This window comes from Pyrgilauda ruficollis, unplaced genomic scaffold (genome assembly GCF_017590135.1).
Source record: "Pyrgilauda ruficollis isolate IOZ18807 unplaced genomic scaffold, ASM1759013v1 scaffold56, whole genome shotgun sequence".
Classification (NCBI taxonomy): domain Eukaryota; kingdom Metazoa; phylum Chordata; class Aves; order Passeriformes; family Passeridae; genus Pyrgilauda; species Pyrgilauda ruficollis.
Window position 1 is genome coordinate 5,447,976 of NW_024527266.1, and position 18,108 is coordinate 5,466,083.

The 18,108-nt window shown below is 40.0% G+C and overlaps 1 protein-coding gene across 1 annotated transcript in view; it reads left to right on the forward strand.

The window, feature by feature from the left end:
- Positions 1-18,108, forward strand: part of GUCY2C (guanylate cyclase 2C) — a 43,051-nt gene that overhangs the window by 7,524 nt on the left and 17,419 nt on the right. The window contains exons 6-16 of the mRNA XM_041481502.1: positions 370-466; positions 3,103-3,232; positions 4,435-4,570; positions 6,271-6,356; positions 6,784-6,895; positions 9,854-9,935; positions 12,220-12,325; positions 12,842-12,904; positions 13,456-13,527; positions 14,475-14,579; positions 15,809-15,895. Coding sequence (XP_041337436.1) covers positions 370-466; positions 3,103-3,232; positions 4,435-4,570; positions 6,271-6,356; positions 6,784-6,895; positions 9,854-9,935; positions 12,220-12,325; positions 12,842-12,904; positions 13,456-13,527; positions 14,475-14,579; positions 15,809-15,895 — 1,076 coding nt within the window. The remainder of the gene's footprint in view (positions 1-369; positions 467-3,102; positions 3,233-4,434; positions 4,571-6,270; positions 6,357-6,783; positions 6,896-9,853; positions 9,936-12,219; positions 12,326-12,841; positions 12,905-13,455; positions 13,528-14,474; positions 14,580-15,808; positions 15,896-18,108) is intronic.

An 18,108-nucleotide genomic window follows, 5' to 3' on the forward strand; every position in this document is an offset into this window, starting at 1 on the left:
AGTGTGAGAGTAAGCAAGCTAATGGAATCATTACTCAAATGCCATTTAACCTAGAAATGTTCATATTGAGTAGCTGTTCTGGCACCACAACTCCTAATGCTTATTTGAGTGAGATAATGGTAGTGCTCTGATGCAATCAGACAGAAAATGGTGCAGGTGTTGAAGCACCTTTTACCACTTCCCCTCAGTTATCCTGGTTTTACTGCAGAGAGGCTGGAGCTCTGTGCCTTGGCCCCAGTACAGCGCAAATAATGTGCCTTAGCCCAGAGTTGCTCTACTGCCTGCTACTTAAACATGGAGGAGCAGGCAGACATCCTCTTCTTGTCTGTAAATCTCACCAACCTGTCTCCATTTTTGCCCATTTTGTAGTGATCATCATGTGTGGCTCTCCAGAGAACGTCAGCTCAGACCTAGGGACGGAGAAGGTGGATAATGACATCGTTATCATCCTAATAGATCTCTTCAAGTAAAGTATCACCTTTGCTTTTCTTCTTTTCTCTGCAATTTGCTGATGGATATAGGTCATGGAAATAGTCTGAGTGGAATTGTTTTGTTGAAGAAATGCTCTTTCACGGAATGTTTTCTATTGCCATCTTTCCTCATGTCTTGCCATTTATATATGGTGTGTAGTGTTTAATTCATGGCACATCCCCTTTTGGTTCATATAATATTTTTCTAAGGCAGCGGCAGGACAGGTAGGTTTAATGTCTTCTTGTGGGCTCCTCAGTGCAGAAAACCATGAAAGAAGCAAAGTCCAAAGTCAGAATGACCATGAGATATGGTCCATTTGAGATATGGTACATTTTTCATACACTCTGCCCAACCAGACAATTATGTAAATAGGATTTACAGTATATTTTTCTAGACTCCATTTATTCAATTTTAAAATTAATTATGTGATATAACTGTTCTCCCAGTTTATAATTCTTGCACTTTATAACTATCTCTTCAATATCTTTATAACCACAGAAACATAACTTCTCAGAGAAGTTTCTTACCATACAACCTAAGTTTTCTATTGTTGAATTTTACAAAACCCTTTATAGAAGACATCTGACATAAATTGGCTTTACCAGTGGTATCCTCTATGTGAGGATTGAGAGCTGATCTCTGGCCCTAAACCTAAGTGACACAGCGGAGATTACATCGGTACAACTAAGTGTAGATACCTAAACCAGGTGTTTTTTGGGTACTGTCCCAGTTGCCCTAGCAAGTCACAGTCTGGGAGAGAGTTAATTGCCTGGGGCAGTGCTGGTGGGATGGATGGATGGATGGATGGATGATTGCAAGGCCAATGTGTATGCCCATGCCTTCATGTTACTTACTTCACTGTTGGTGTGGCAAAAAGATTCCATGAATTTCTAGGGCTAGTGGGACTTACCAGCTCTTGTGCCTAAAGCTGACCATAACAGGTCAGTTCTGAGAAGCTCTGGGTTAATGATTTCAGAAATTTAACCTTTAGTTCCAAACTGGATCCTGTTCAGGTTTTAACAGATCTTCTCTATCCTGTACACTTTCAGGTTCACCATATCTATTTTTCAGAAGTGTCTCTAAGAGCTTTCGGCATTCCACAATTTTATCCAGGCACTAGGAATCCCCATTTGCTTTTCCTGAGGCAAACACACAAATGCACAATGGGAACAGTGTATGTGAGTGCTTTAACATTGGTGTTGTAGGTATAATTGTTGCATTACAATAGGTGAGGGTGATTAGGGGATTCTTTGCTGTGATGTGCATCTTTCTGATATACCCAGCTGCCTCAGGCTGTTTTATATGCTGACCTTCTTAAACTTTCTACAGACCCCTTATTTTGCTGAGTATTCAAATCACATTATTCTTCTTAAAAAAAACCCAAAATACAGACAGATGTATTAGATGAAAACTCAAGCTGTAGAAGGGAGAATAGGTAAAGTCCATGCTTCTCCAGGAGTGAAGTGCCTCTGAAAAAATGATAGATTTAAATTTTCTTCAGCTCTGAGCTGTCTGGCATGCAGGACACAAACACAGTCTTTAAGCCTCCCTCAAGAGAGGTGGGATGCTGGAGGATTATCCAGTCTGGTGGAGTTTAATGAGGTTTCCTTTTCAACTGGCTAGTTCAGTCCAAGCCTGGATGAAAAACATTTTGAAATTCTTTAGGGTGAAAAGTGCATTGTGAAAGTCAGAAGGTTCAGGGAAAGGCAGGTTCAGGGCTCTGGTGTAAGAATCCAATCAGATGGCCATGGAGCAGAGCCTATGGTCTCCAAAAAGTCTTAATGCAGTACTGACTGTACTGTACAGTCAGTACTGACAAAATAAAAGGATGACCAAACATGAATAATGAGAGAAGGCTCACACAATTATTTTCTTTCTATAAATCTAGCCATAGCAATGACAGATGCTGCCAGTTGGCACTAATACCTATTCCTAAATTCTTCTTTAACATGTGAATCTGGTGATGGTCAGTCTGTGAAGCACTTCCAGATGGCCTGTCAGGGTGATGAAACCAAAGATACCTGAAAGCTACAACATCTGCTTGTTTTAGCAGAGTTTTCAAGTTGACACAGTTTCCTCTGATCTTCCTATCTCACTGAATTAAACAAATGAATCAATAATCTGCTCTTTGCACCTCTGTGGTTGTTTCATTCCCTCCTGTTAAATGCTTTTAGCACAACTCCTGCTGTGCTCAGTTCTAGCAGGAAATATCAAAATTAGTGGAACAAGCAAAAAGAGTGCAGAAGAGCTCAGAAACAGGCACAGTGACATGAAGAAACTATGATCGCAGTGTTGTGGATTCCAAAGAGAAACTGAGTTTTAATAAATATGAACTCCACTTGAAAAAAAAGGAGGAAATAAACAGGATAGAAAACAAACAGTTACAATAATAACCACAGTTTGCAACAACCTTTGAGTGTCAGATTGGCAGATCTCCTTGATATTACCTTATAATATATTTAGGCACATCAGGGAATGAATGAGTTGTGTGCATGATGAAATTTTATTTTTAGAACTACTGTTTTAACCTGTTAAAAAACAGTGCTGTTGGGAACAGGTGACTGATTGTCATGGATACACCACTGACCCTGTTGTTCAGTGTTCGTGAGGTTCTTGTGCTTTGCTTTGCAGTAACGTGTACTTCAAGAAGAACATCTCAGCTGATTACATGCACAACGTACTTGTCCTGACTCTGCCACCAGCTAATTACAGCTACAATACTGTAATTAGAGACTACATAGAGATGGAGGACGACATCCTGGTAAGAACGCTATTTTATATCTGATTATTGCATTTGGTTCGTTCCTGTTCGTGTATGAGGAAATGAAAACTAAATATGCAGCTGTAATCATCCCCTGTCATGCTTCTAAGCTGATATTTCTTTATATTATTGCAGGATGGTATTTTGTCCTGATGTAACGATGTCAAAATACAGTATCATAAGGCAAATCTGCAGGATGTCATATTCCTGCTTTGTGAAGTTCAAGTCAAACTTTTAATTTGTTCTGCAAGTGTCATATTCACAGGGCATGAGGGAGACTTATAGGCATATGCTTTTTCCACTCCACATCTGAGTGACTGACACTCTTACACGTAGCTGCAAGGCATCACTCAAGAAACATCTATACGTGTAATCGAGATGTGAGCATGGAAAGTTCAGAACTAATAATCGTTGACTAATTTATCTGCCCAGATATGTCTAAGAGATGTCAGCCATTGCAGTTTCTTTCCAGTGGCTTTCCAGATAAGCTTCAAAAACAGGGACTTTTTTTTTTTCATAGGAAATAAAGTGGGTTTTTTTTTTAATTTCCAGAAAAGCAGAACCTATGAAAATGCTGTATTTGTTTAGTGAAACTGATACTCCTGCCATCTGCCCAGGAACCAGGTCCTTCATGTAGAGTTTCTCCATCCCAGGATTTGTGGCTTTGAGCTCCAGCTCTCCAGCAGACAGCCTGAAGTTTCTGGCTGGATTTACAGGGCTTCTAGATCCCCCAGCCTGGGCTCAATGCTTTTTGGGTGCCAGCTTTATGGCAGGCTGCTGGAAATTCTGGCACAACTCCTTGCTCCTTTCTGTGGCCACTGGGAAGCCCAGACTTGCTGGCTCCACATTGAATTATCTGCACAGAAACTCTAATCCAAAGCCAGGGGCACACTTAGCAAAGCAGAACTGCCAAGAACCTACAGTGTAGGATTTTTGAATCCTTTGCACCAGGATCAGCATGCCAGACCTTTACATTGGCCTCTTTTAAGTTTTCAGCACCTTCCTGTCTTCATACATCAAAAATATATTTTGTTTGCCTTTCTTATTTGAAATGAGAACACTCATGTGACATTGGCCATCTATTCACTCCAGCAGATTCTGGTATTCTATGCTGGAGCTTCTGCCAAATAGAGCCAATCAAGGTTATTATAGCTTTATGGCAGAAACATGAACTCTCAAATGTGATTTTTTTTTTTTTCTAGATGGAAGATGACTTTCTTGCTGGCTATTTTAATGCAGTGCTGCTGTTTGGACATAGTGTCAAGAAATTTGTCATCTCACAGATCCCAATGTCACCTTTCAATTTAATCCATGAATTCCGAAATACCACTTTTGAAGGTAAAAAATACCATCCTTTGCAGGGTTCAATAGATTGATGAGGGGAAAATAATTTCATTTTAAACTCTCTTAGTACAAGTCACTTCTACACTAAACAAGTCCAAGCCTTTCAATGAGTTTTATTCCCAGACTTTTTTCTTTTTATATAATTTTTACAAGGATTTTTTTTCAGTATTTGATGTTCAGAATGACTCTGAAGTAACTTGGCTGAGCTTTAATGCCTTTTCCAGTTTACCATGTAAGCCATGTAGGCCTGGGTGCCTGCAGTGTGGGTGTAGGCCTTTGGGCTGGCTCTTCTTAGTCAACTTTCTTGTTTCTCTCACAGGTTGTCTAGCACGGTGGGCATTTGTTTTATAGGCCATGGGCTTAAAATCACAGAATTCAATCATTAGGAAAAGACAGAGGCAAAACTTATGCAAAGAGCTGAAAACATTATCTCTCTGGAAGTATAGTCCTAGGTGTTGTTTCATATCAGAGATCTGTACCAAAATGATGACTGAAAGTTTTGTGAATATGCCCTACCTACATTCAGCAAATATGTGTGTAGAAGTTTCTCAGATTTTCCTAAAATAGGAAAGGTTGCAGGCTTATCTTTGCTGTAATCCTGGTATCCCATACCTAGCAAAATATAGTTTACTAATTCCTCCTGGAGAATCCCTTTCTGAGTGTCAGTAAACCTTTCAAACTCTTCTGTTTAAGTTTGAAAGGTAAGTTGCACAAACGTTTTTACTCATTCAAAATAGAGCACTGTAATGCTCATCATAATTTATAGGTGTAGTTAAAAAAAAATTCTGAAAGTGATAGGTGTTGAATCATCTTCATTCTTCCTTGTGATGGAGTCTGGTACAGTATGGATTTCATACAACAATTGTTTTGATATTAAGGAGGTGGACCATGAAAAAGTTAGCATCAATTTTTGAGGTGAAAAGGGCGAAGGTAACTACTGAACTAAAATAATGCTGATACTGAACTTAGGAGAAATAAAACGAGTCACCATCAACAGCAGCAAAAGGAAAATCTGAAGCTGATCAAAAGATCCTCTTATAAATAAAGGGGAAAATGAAGGTGAGGCTTTCAGGAGTGGTGGATATTGGCTAAGCTTCTGCTTATGTTGGGGCAACTGACTTCATGGAAGGAAAGTCAAGCTGAGGTGAGGGATTTGGGAAGTTCCACCTTAAAATCTTTGTAATGTGCTACACAGGCAATTTCTCAATGTGCACATTTGCTGATGTACAGAGAGAGGAGGCTAAAGGCAAAAAGAACGTGGTTAAAACATTATTATTAGAGCTTTCAAAAGAATGAAGGGAATGAAAGTATCCTTGTATTTCCTTTACTGCTGATAGATTCAAACTGCAGGTGGAAACAGACTATTTTGCTTCTCACTTCCAAAATGGTCTCTTCAAGGGAGGTGACTGACATTCTTGGTATGCTGAACAAATCTGACAAATATATTTTGTTGTAGCTAGAGGGAGACTTTCCTCTTCCATGCTGTCAGTTCAACACTTTTTATTGGCTTTTGTAGAGAAAGTGTAGTGTGATATTAAAAGAAGAGCACCACACTGAGCTGATATGTATCTAGCACATACATGAAGAAGAGTATCCTAAGTATCAGAAATCCTTTTATTTATCCCATCCTTCCTGTCCCATATTTGTGTTTCTGATAATGCAAGCCCTCTAACTAATTCCTTGTGTGTCTGCAGGTGTAGTGGGTCCTGTGACTCTAGATGAATTTGGAGACATTGATACCAATCTGACCGTGCTGTACACATCACAGACTGCAAATTATGTACGTATGTGCAGGGTGCAACTGTTCAACCTTATATATGAAAGGAGAAACAGAATGCCCTGTACTATTGCATAAGAATGATGAAAATAACTGCAGCAGGAGTGGTGGAGTGCCAAGGCATTCTGTGCGTGCCAGAAGGGGGTCATGTGAGGTGTGCTGGAGACTGACAGGATTGATGTAATCTGGTGATTCAGTAAGTGAAGTGCAGCTGGTATTTTGTGGGATTGATAAATTTATTTTCAGAGAGAGGGGAGGAATGAGAAAGAATATGGCAGCCAAACATATGGCTACACTGAGAAATGCACCACTGTAGCAGGAAAATTAATTTGAGTTTGGGCAATACATTTATTAAGGGTAGTGTGGAGCAAGGGACGAAAGAGGGAGAACACAGCTGCTGACTGCATTTCTTCCCTCCTCCCATCCGTAGTTCAAACCTCTCCTGTATTTCAACACTCAAAGCAATGACACATACAAGGCGACTAACAGTCCGGATTTTATTTGGAAGAACCACAAGCTGCCCAGTGATACTCCAGGCACTGGTGAGACACCCATTAAACCTGCCACCTACCTGTTTGAAAACAAGTCACACAGTTCTGAGATCCACCTGCTGTGTGATCCAGCATGCTACCTTCACACTGCCCCCAGCCAGTGGTAGAAGCTGGGTGCAGAACAGCATCTTTCCTTCTGACTGATGCCCCCCGTGTTCTCTGTCTCCAGTCCAGTTCAAAACCTTTTCTGTTTTGGTGCTGATACTAAGTCTCTTGAAAACTCAGTACTGTACCGGTGATTATGTGGAATACCATGGGATATTTCAGAAGTATGAATAATCTTCACTAGAATATGGTAGTGGTGTGAATTGCTTGAAAGACTGTTCAGGAAAGGCAGCAGAATTAAGGTTATGATGAGTTATCTGACTCTGCATTTCTGTATCTGATGGAGCATGGTGGCTTCTGCTTGCTGCTTTATCCTTGTTGCAGGGAACTGTGGAGCGGACGCAGCACTGTGCAGATTCAGGGGGCTCTGAGAAGAGCTGACTCTTTGAAGAAAGATCATGAGAAACTAGGTTATGGCTCTATTTACACCCAAACTTTAAAATCTCAGAAATCACCACCTTCTTTCCTTTTGAGTTTTTGGTGACTCCTGGATAGAAGGGATGAAGTCCCTTGTTATTCAGCATAGCAGAGCACAGCCTTGGCAGTCTGATCAGACTGTTTCCCCCTTTAAGACTGTTGCCACATGGTGATTGGCAATGGAAGGGCATATGCTTCAGGTATGATATGCAGAATAAAAATTATTTCAGTGGCAGTAATTGCAAGGGTTAGTGCACAGCGGGAATCCAGAGCTGCTGCTGTTAAAAGTCTCTGCTAAAGTCATCCCATTAATTTGCTGTATTGTTTGCCTCCGTTAGGGAATAGGCAAAGCATAACTGGAGAGATAAACAACGTCTGCTAACTAAGAGTCCATTTGCAGTAAGGTGGTAAAATTTAAACATTTTTATTCCTCAGTGGAGTAAATCAGATGCCTCAAATTAGGCTTTATCCCTCATAAGAGAGGCGGGAATAGTGGTTTTTGTTGGTTTAACATGGGAGTTACCAGGAGGAGGGAGGCAGCAGTTTTGATAAGACTCAAGTTAGTTCTGGGAAGAGCAGAGGGCCATTGTCTACAAATGTCAGTAGCTTAACATCTAGTGCCTAACTGAAGCCTGGCACTGTGGCCAAGCCATACTAAACTAAAGTGAAACTGCTACCCAAAAGCACTTGATTATTTTGTTTTCACATTAAAAAAAAACAAACCTTCCTTCATTGTGATTCTAAATAAATATATCTCCCCAAAAACGAGAATGGTCAAAGTTTAAGTGATCACTGTGTCTTGCTAAAGCCAGTCAAAACTTTCCATCCTGGAATATCTTTTTTCCTCCAGGTAGGAGAACAACACAGACAACCAGAGAGCCCTGCTTCTTCTTAAGCCGTGACTGAGAACAGCTGACCTGGTTCTGCTGCCTACCTTCCTCCTAGTATTCCGTGAAAAAAAACGGGGGCTCATCCATATTTTCCCCTTATTCAGAAAGTTTTAACTCTCATTCTAAACGCGGATAAGAACATTCTTCAATAAACAAGCGTTTCTGGTTCCAGAGGACCAGTTTAATGTCTCCCTCTGCCTGTTGTAAAACTGAGAGCCAGAAGGTGGCAGCAGAACCTCAGGAAAGGGAAATTATGGTCCCACAGCACTTCCATGGGAAACTGTTTATTGAAGCTGCATCCCACAATTCAGAAACCTGAAGCTTCAGACAATTTTCATGCAAAACGTCTTTGCCCATTCTCATTTAACTCTCATTTTATAATGGTGACTTAACTTGTGGAGGAGAACAGTAGTACTGATGGTTTTCATCAGAGAGCATCACACTAATACTAAATTACCCTGAGGCCCTTAGACATAGTGAAAGAGGCCCTGATGAACACATTGAAAGAAGGTGGGGAGTTATGATACCGAGAACAAGAAAAATCAAAGCAGAAATCTGGCTCCAAAATCTAGAGGAGTTCATAAACTGAATCCTATGTCAGATGCAGGCACAAAAATCGGTATGTTGAAAATTCCTCCTCAATTGCTGCTTGTTTCTGAAGGCAGCTATTATGTGTAAATTTGGTTTTTATTTATTTACTAATTTTGAACATTTTTTCTATATGCCTTCTTTTCTGTTTCTGGCACAGACAGAAGTATATTAGCCTCAGTAAGGCTGAATAATTCAGCTCTTTTACTATCCTTAATATCAACATGGCAATCTGCAAAACTGGATTCTCCTCTGTCTTTTTTGCCTGAGACACTTACTCAGTAAAGTAGGTTCACTCTAGACATGTGACCACTAGCTGAAGCTCTGTGATAATGGCCTGTTATTCTTCAAAGGAAGTTGGTGGCTGCCAACTTTCCTTCCCAATACCCCTGAGCTCCAAGAACAGACATGAGAGAGGCTTCAGTTTGCTTTTCCACCGTAAAACTTTAGTCAGTTCCCAACCTTGTTCATCCTGTCTGCCTGTTCAGGATTAGAACCCTCGTGTGCTCTGTGGTTTTTGGGCCTAAGTCTTCAGATGCCTGAACAACACGATTTTCAAACTGTTTGGCTCCTGGCAACTTCCAAGGACACTTTACTGTCTTTGTGCTGCCACCAGATTAATTTCCCTCTATAGCATATTAATTTCCTTCTGAAGAGTACAGTTCATACAGTAGCACCATTGCCTGGGTATCCCCACAGATTGCCCATGCCTCAGGTGGGGATGTAAGACTGCACTGCTCTGGGCCATGCTTCATCCCACATTGAAAGAGGCAAGTGTCATCCTAAGGCCATGCTGGTCTTTACCAAAACCTCTCAATTTGGGTGTGACCAAAAAGTATCCTTGGTCAGCCACTGTGATTTGCATGTGTGAAGGTAATTTCTTAAATACAATATTGTTTTTCAGCATCTTCATGAAGTTATTTATCTTTTATTTTTTTCTTTTCTGCAGGCCCACACATCTTGACTATTGCTGTCTTTACACTCACAGGAATTGTGATTCTAGTTCTGATCATCTCTTTGCTGATTCTAAGGTACCAACCCCTTTGTCTTTCTGTTTGTTTGTCCTTGAACAGTTTTCCCACTAGGACAATGCCTTTGATCTCTCCTTGAAGAGCCATTCATTAGCTTACCTTACAGACCTGTGTGGTTGTCCCTAGTGTGAACTCTGGTATATGCCAAGTAGTGTTTGTATCCATGGTGTTGTTATGACAGGTTAATAATCAAGGGAGAAGATGCAGCAAGGCTCAGTGTTCTTGCATCTGCTAAAAAGCTCTGATTCCTATACATACACAGAAATATAAGTCTCACACCAATCTTCAGAATTTTTCCACTTTACTACCCATCTTTGGCTTTCTTGGGATACTCTTATATTTCTTTAATGTATTGGTGACGTAAAAGTTCAATCTAGAAGATGGTATTTCTCTTGAGACACTGTAGGAGTCAAAACACCATGAAGTTTTTGTGTTTTCATTGCATGGATCCATTTCTTCAACTCAGTCCAACACCCTGCATAAATTTTTTTCTAACAGCTTGGAATTTCATGCAGTGTTTCAAGTGCAGTTTTATCATTATGGAAAAAGCAGAAATAGAAATCATTGATACCTCCTTTTGATAGAAGAAATCTCACCACAGTTCCAGTTCCAAAGTATAGGATTTTCTTTAATCTTTAAAAAAATTATCTTACCTGTGCCTCCATTTTCAGTCTATATCTTTGTTATATATCAGAGAACTTCAGAAAAAGCAAGAAAATAAGATCTTAAGAAAAGTTTATTAGAAACAGATGCTACTCAGGCTCTCTTATTTTGAGTAAAGTAATCTGTCTTGCTAACTAAAACAAGGGAAATATCAAAGATAAAATACACAACTCTTACACATCCAATTGAACTCAAGATACACAGGAGCTAATCATTGTCACATCTGAGCACTAACACATAAACAGACGGTAAAGTTTTCATTTGCCTATGAAAATTAATAAACAAAAGTATGGACTTGTAAAAGATTCTATACTTCTCCATATTTCAGATGCATAAAATCTAAAGATTCTGTTTAGAAGATTAGATTATTATTGTATACAAGCATCAAATACAAGAGATTTCTGAGAATTTTTTATAATAAAATGTGCACTTTTAGCATCAAAATAATAGCAAACTTCTCAAATATAATTGCTACCAAAGATTGTCCCCTAACAAGCAAAGAAGAAGAGAAATTCCTATGAAAGTCAACAAAATGCCTCATTATTTGTTCTTTATTTCTGAAGTTTCTAGGATACTTGAACTATTCCACAGCTACCTGTGAAGTTCTGACTGCAAAGTAAAAAGTCCAAGTCCTGAAAAACATGTAACTAAATATTAGATCTAGTAGATTTTAATTCAGTTTGATATATTCTTAATCACCAGCTGATGCCAGTTTGAACTGTAGTGCATACTAATGACACACAGACACACCTTACAAGGTAGAACAGAGAAAAACAGTTCTTACTGCAATTGTTGGTCTTTGTTTTCTTAAGCAAATATATGCTAAAAAATGTAGTGAACAAGGAAATATTTGTGTTATTTGTCAGCAGTATGGGTCCTGCCATTTGGAGCATTTGCCAGCAGTTATCAATGTGTTAGGGTTCTCCTGCAAACTCTCCAGTCAATCCTGTGGAGTTTTTTAGTAGAGGAAGGACTTGCACAAGTAAGGAGATAATTTGATGAGCACTAGCTCTCTTGTAGCTTTTCTCTAAGACAGGGCTTGCTCTGAATTTTTGCAGGGGAAACAGCTGTTTCTTTCTCCCATTTCCAAGGACTCTTCCCTCATTTCTACAAAATGTGCAGACTACAAGAGACACCCACAAAAAGGCACCTCATCACTCAGCACCTCCTCTCCTGGCATTGTATTCACAGCAGTTCTTACTATCCACTGATGTGGATGGCAGGACTTCCTTTGGCTTGCATTTGTTTGTGGGACCTCTCTTCCAAGTGCATTTAATAACATGGAGGAAAAAACTATATAAAATCCAGATGGTTCTTTATGCTTTAAATTCTTCTGACAACCCCCAAGACTCTGGCAATTGCCTAGCAGTTGTTCTGCTAAATCTGTTCTGTTCTGCTACAGAATGAATGAGCATTTAGGCTTTCCCAAAGTTAGGAGAATTAAAGAGTTTCCTCAAACTGGAAACTGGATGAGAGCCACAGGGCTTCTGCTCAAGTCTCATCAACCTGTCACACCATCCTTGTGTCATCCTGACACTAGATGCTTCCCTGTCTCCTAATCTCCTGTTGTGGGTTTCGGTTCACTGGGAGGATATCCCAAAGGACTTCTCTTGTTCTTCAGGAAGTACAGGAGAGATAATGAGCGCCGGTGGAAGAAATGGTCACATATACCACCTGAGGAAATCTTGCCTCTAGAGACCAGTGAGACAAGTCATGTCAGTTTGAAGGTAAGAGAAGCGCAGTGTCCAAAGCTGGACCTTGGATTCTGTCTCCTAAAGACAATCAATGCTGGGGTTTTGACATGTTCTGACTACAGCACCCTATGGCTCTGGTAGGACTAGGACCTGTTAACTGGTGGTTTTTTTTTTACCCCACACTTGCTGTATTGAAGAAATAGAGATTATTTCCCCATCTATTGCTCCCTAATAGAATATACCTGTTTCCATCAGTAGAGCTCATTTTATGATGGGGGAATGGGCTGGGTATTGACTTCCAGTCTCTGTTACAAATGATTTCCCAGTGCATTGTTTTGCCTCTGTAATGCCAAAGAGCATGAAAACAGCAGGTGGAGGGCCTGGGAGTGGCATGGATGTCCCACAATTTCTGCGGCATGTAGTGACCCTCCCTAGAGAGAGAGGCTCATGCTTCTGTGTATGGCACACACAGACATTACTAATCCCTCTGGACCTGTCAAGTGAGGAGTAGGTGATAATTGCAAGTTAATTATTCTTCTTTGTTCTCAGATTGATGAAGATAAGAGACGTGACACCACCCAGAGACTTCGTCAGGGCAAGTATGACAAGAAGGTAACCTGACTGCAGTGTCCATGCTCCCTTCCTCACCTTTAGGAGGGCACTTTTTGGGTGGAGGTCATTCCAACTCCCCTGACCTTGCAGAATGGTTAGTTCTTATGGAAGAAGTAAGCCATTTGCTCCCTATCAGCTGCTATGTATTTTGTTTACTGACAGAAGGCTAAATGTTAGACTTCATGAATCCCTAGCCCAGGGGTACAGAAGCATAAACACAGGGACCAGAAATCTGATACATTTTGGTACTGAAGAGGTGAATAGGTTAATGGAGGACATGCCATTTACATGGCAATTCTTGTGCATTCAGTAGAGCTATCTGCCTGATTGAGTATATTCTTGTTGTGTTAAAAACTGATAGATCTAAATCCTCTGAAGAAAATATAGCTCCACTACCTATTAGCTAATTAACTGAAACTCCAGCAGTGAAGCCATAGGCAGGTGTTTCTGAAGTATTTCTTTGTATGGACATTTCTTGGAAAAGAAAGATGAATTGCTGTTGTACTAAACCTATTATTTTTTTCCCCCCCCCACTGGTATTTTTCCTTCAGGTGGTGATCCTAAAGGATCTCAAAAATAGTGATGGTAATTTCTCAGAGAAGCAAAAAGTAGAACTGAACAAGGTAACTGTTGCACATAGGAACTGGACACAGCAGGGTGGGATGGAGTCTGTGAGTGAAATCATTGCTTTCCACTGTCAACTCCAACAGCCATATGCTTGTGCATGTTTGTGAGGTGGACAGGTAATGAGCTCCTCAAAGGATATTGCTTGATGAACTTTATCTTTGTTATGTGATCTCATCACCACTTTAGAGTCTGAATTGAGTGCCAGTCAAGCTTAGGATGAATGAAGTAATTCATGTGCTGTCATGAATTAAACACTTAACCAGTTTTTATAGCTGATGCTAAAAGGCACTGCACTCTTTTGGCTCATATCATACTAATTCATCACTAGTGGAATGTTGTAGTTAAATCTTATTATTGAATGCCAAATGCAGCTCTTTAAATATAAGTTACTTTCTGCTGACTTCTGCGTACAGACTCTTTCAACATGGGAGATTAATTTGGCTGCAGTACTGCATCTTTTTTTTGAATGGTTTTCCTGTTACACAACATGACTATATTGTGAATTCAATAAACTCTAAAAATACCTCAAAGTAAACTACAGTTGTCTATTTAAATGGACAAATTCCATAATATCATGCAGCATCATTTAATTTTTATTACTTGCTCATTTACTGAATGATTCACATCATTCTGTCACTCATAATGGCTATTCTGGTCAGCTGGGAGGTTTGATAGAGAGGCAATAATAGATATTACAGTGGGCTCTGGAATTAACTTGCAGTATCCAACAGCAGCCACTCTTATCTCCCTAATCCAGAAGATTCTGGAATGACAAATGTCTTCAAGTACTTCACTCAGTGCCTTAGTACACTCTGGTTTAAGGGAAACTCATACATCTTATCAGGGCCTGAGATAAAAGGCCATGTCACACAAATATCCATGTCTTATGTTTCTGTACTAAAATTGATTGCTTTTAAAAACAGATTAAATGTTTCTGCTCCAGCTCCTACAGATTGATTATTACAACCTGACCAAGTTCTATGGCACTGTGAAGATAGACACCATGATCTTTGGGGTGATTGAATACTGCGAAAGAGGTTCTCTGCGGGTAAAGAATTTTAAGGGTCTCCTTCTACCCCCAAATTGTCAAATTTCAAAGTAAGGAAAGAAATCCCCATCTCTGTGTCTTTGATCCTCATGCAGCAGCCATGGACTGAGCAAGAGGTGGCAGGTTTCTGATTCTAAGTTTCTTCTCCCTTGCTTGGCCCTCTCCATCCCTCCCCAGGTTCTGCTGTGTCACTTTGATGGTTCTCAGCAGCAAGAGGACAAGGTGAGGGGAAGCCAAGGAAAAGTACAGGCCCAGGCCACAGTAACAGCCAGTATTTGTATTGTGTCCCCTACTGGAAGCATATAGGATATAGCTTGTTCTTCATTTTCCAATCTGTAGCTGTTATCTCTGCTGATGTGCTTGTGTACCACAGAGTGTGCAAGGACAGAAAAAAGAATATATTCCATATTAGTAAGGGAGAAAAATGGCAAGTTCTGCATTATAAGGGAAAACAACCCTTAATTTTTGTTTATAAAAATAAAGGGTAAATTCATGCTGGCAAAGTATGGAAAGACTTATGGTTTATTACTACTAATATTATTTCAGTAATAATATTATTACCAATATACCAATAATAGATATATACCCCAATATATATTGCCAATATTATAATCACGAAGTGATAATCATCAGCTCTTCTGAGGGTATATATTGTCTCTGCTTCTGTGGTCATACAAAGACTGTCATCTTTAGCAGTGGTCTCTGGAACAAACTCACAGCAAGGCAGCAAAATAATTGTTCTCTAGTTATTTTTTGGTAAACTGGCATACTCATGGAAATTTGCCTTTATCAATGGATGTCATCATGGCTGAAAGAACTGTAAGTGACTGGCAGGCAAAGATAAAGCAACAGTTAGTTTGAACTTGTAAGGCTAGGAGTAAATTGGTAGGAAATGGACTGTGAGCACAAAACATGGAAAATCCTCTCCCTTCCTCTTGCACAACTTGACCATTTGTTTCTCAGCTATTTTGTGTTATTAAAAACTTGTTTTGAAAACGAAATTCACAACCTATTTTTAATTGCCCAAACCTTTCTTTTCTGTAGTCCCCACTTTTCTAGCCCTGTGTAAATGTAATATATATATTTAATGTTCCCTATTTTTTGAGTCAACTTCTGTTCTAGTGCATGTACTCTCTATAAAAACAAAGTTGCTGGTTGAAAGGATGCAATTTGTATACCCATATCTCTTCTTCTGCTTTTTCCCTGAAAAACTTTTCTTCTCTTGACAGGATGTTTTAAATGATAAAATATCCTACCCTGATGGCACGTTCATGGACTGGGAATTTAAAATCTCCGTCATGTATGATATTGCCAAGGTAAGTGGACTGCTGACATTGCAATGTAAATCAGCTTGTCCAGTCTTGCAGAACTGATCCTCTGAGGAGCATATCTTTCAAGGTCTTCTTCTTTCCTAGAGCTGTATGCCCTTCCAGTCTGGTCTCCTCTGGGGACAGGTATCTGAGGCAGGAGAAGCCAGTGGCTTTCAGACTGAAGGAGGAAATAGGGGTCAGAACTGGCTTGGGGCTATTTATAAATAAACAAATGAAGTATACCCCAAAGAAATGTGGCCCAGAGACCGGAAGGTTACAGTCTGCTGACCAGTGGCTCTGATAAGTAGGGCTTATGCAGTCACAAGCTCTGCAAAACACACTGCTTTGTGGCCTCAGGTAAAGCATACAGAGCAAAACTCTATTTTTTCAAATCATAGAATTATTCTAATATATATCCAGAGATGGCATCAACTTTTTCTAAACAAACTGTTTATGTACCATCCTGATTTTCTCACTAGAGTGAGACACTGTAGTTTCTCACTACAGCTATCCATTTCAAGCAGTTTGAGAGGGAAAAAAATTAATCATGTACAGAAACAAAGGCTGGTTTTCAGTAGCTTTCAACAGATCTTTGCTTTTTGGGCCCTTGTGGTAGGAAAAATCAATATGCACAGTAATGGAAATTCTGTTCTACATTAGAGACTTGTAACTGTTTAGCTAGTATGTAAGGACCCTTTGTAATTCACTGGTGTAATATTCATCATACCTCTACAGATAATGTAGAGGATCCCCTTTGTCTTTTTGCTAGTGCTTAGCTGCTCTCCTCTTCCTACTGCTGGTTTGCCGTTGGATGTCCTCCTGTTTCCCTACATGCACCAGTTCAGATTTGGTCTCCACAATGAATGACTCTACTGTGTCTGTTCTAAAGAGATATTGAAAATCTTGTGCTTTATTAAACCCCCTTAATCCAAATTGTCACAGTTTGTTGGCCTCGTTAATGACTTTCAAGTTTAGTTGGCGTTCAGTTAAAGTTTCATTTTAAATAGCAGCAGAGGAGTTTCCCTTCCTCCTCAAAACCCAGGGTATTTTTTAACTCTTTGCACCTTCAGATCACTGTCAGATGTTTCCTTAGAAAATAATGATTAGTACTGTCTCTGTTTATGAGGAAAGAGAAATCCTAGTCGCTCTGAAGGGAGTGACCAAATGCCCAATGACTGCATTCATACTGAGACTGCACAGCCAGTCACTTGCTGCACCATTGGTAAAGGGGACATGGCACCTGAGGAGGGATTGGCACATAGCATCCACATTATGTGGAATGGCTCCTGAGCATTATTAGCTGTGTTAGCAGAGATGGTTTACAAACTCTTCATGAAAACTTGTATGTACCTAGGAATATCAGGAAAATTACTGTTTGGATAATCTGCCAACCTCTCCTATTCCTTGACTTGATATTATGGTGAAGCTTCTGGGACCTACACATTTCCATGAAATTCTAGTATTGCTTTTTCCAAACCATATCTTCTAAACCTCCAAGTACCCTGTCTACATTTACTTGAATGGCTTCTCTTTCTAAAGAAGTAATTTCATGGCCTCTCACCTCCAGTTCCTCTCATCTCAGTATGTATCCTTTTCAAGTCCAGCTGCAGCTCTCCAGGCTATTAAAATACTTATGACCTGGTGTAGCAGTTCCTTGCCTTCCTTTTGAGATGCTTCTCCCTCTCCCCACCACCACTTTCATACACTCTGCTTTTACCATTGCCCAAACAGTCCTTGTACTAAGCTTGCACGAGAAGCTGTTGCATCTCTTTCTGAACAAAGGTTGGGTCTCCTGTATTCCCTGGAGCAAACAGCCAAGTGATGACTATTCTTGGAGTAGTCTCTAGTTCAATACAGAAGGTGGGGTGGCCAACGAGGAAGCCCTAAATCTACTCTGTTTACTTCCCCCCCAGCTTTTCTTTCTTTTTTGCTGTCATAGCTGCCTCTTGGATTGATGGGACCACCTTGTAACTACATTGATTTGGCCATGTGACCAAAGAGCTCTGATGAAAGGTCTGCTGAGAGGGAATTGCAGTAATCAAGCCTTGTAATTATTAGTGCATACACTGCCGTTGCAACTATTTATTAAATAAGTGGCTGCTGCAGGATATTATGCAAGAGGCTGTAATATTCTTACATTGTGCCAGGAAAAGGTTTGTCAGTTAGAACTAAAGCTTCAGAGCTCCAGAGCAAAGATTACAAGAATGCTCAAATATTTG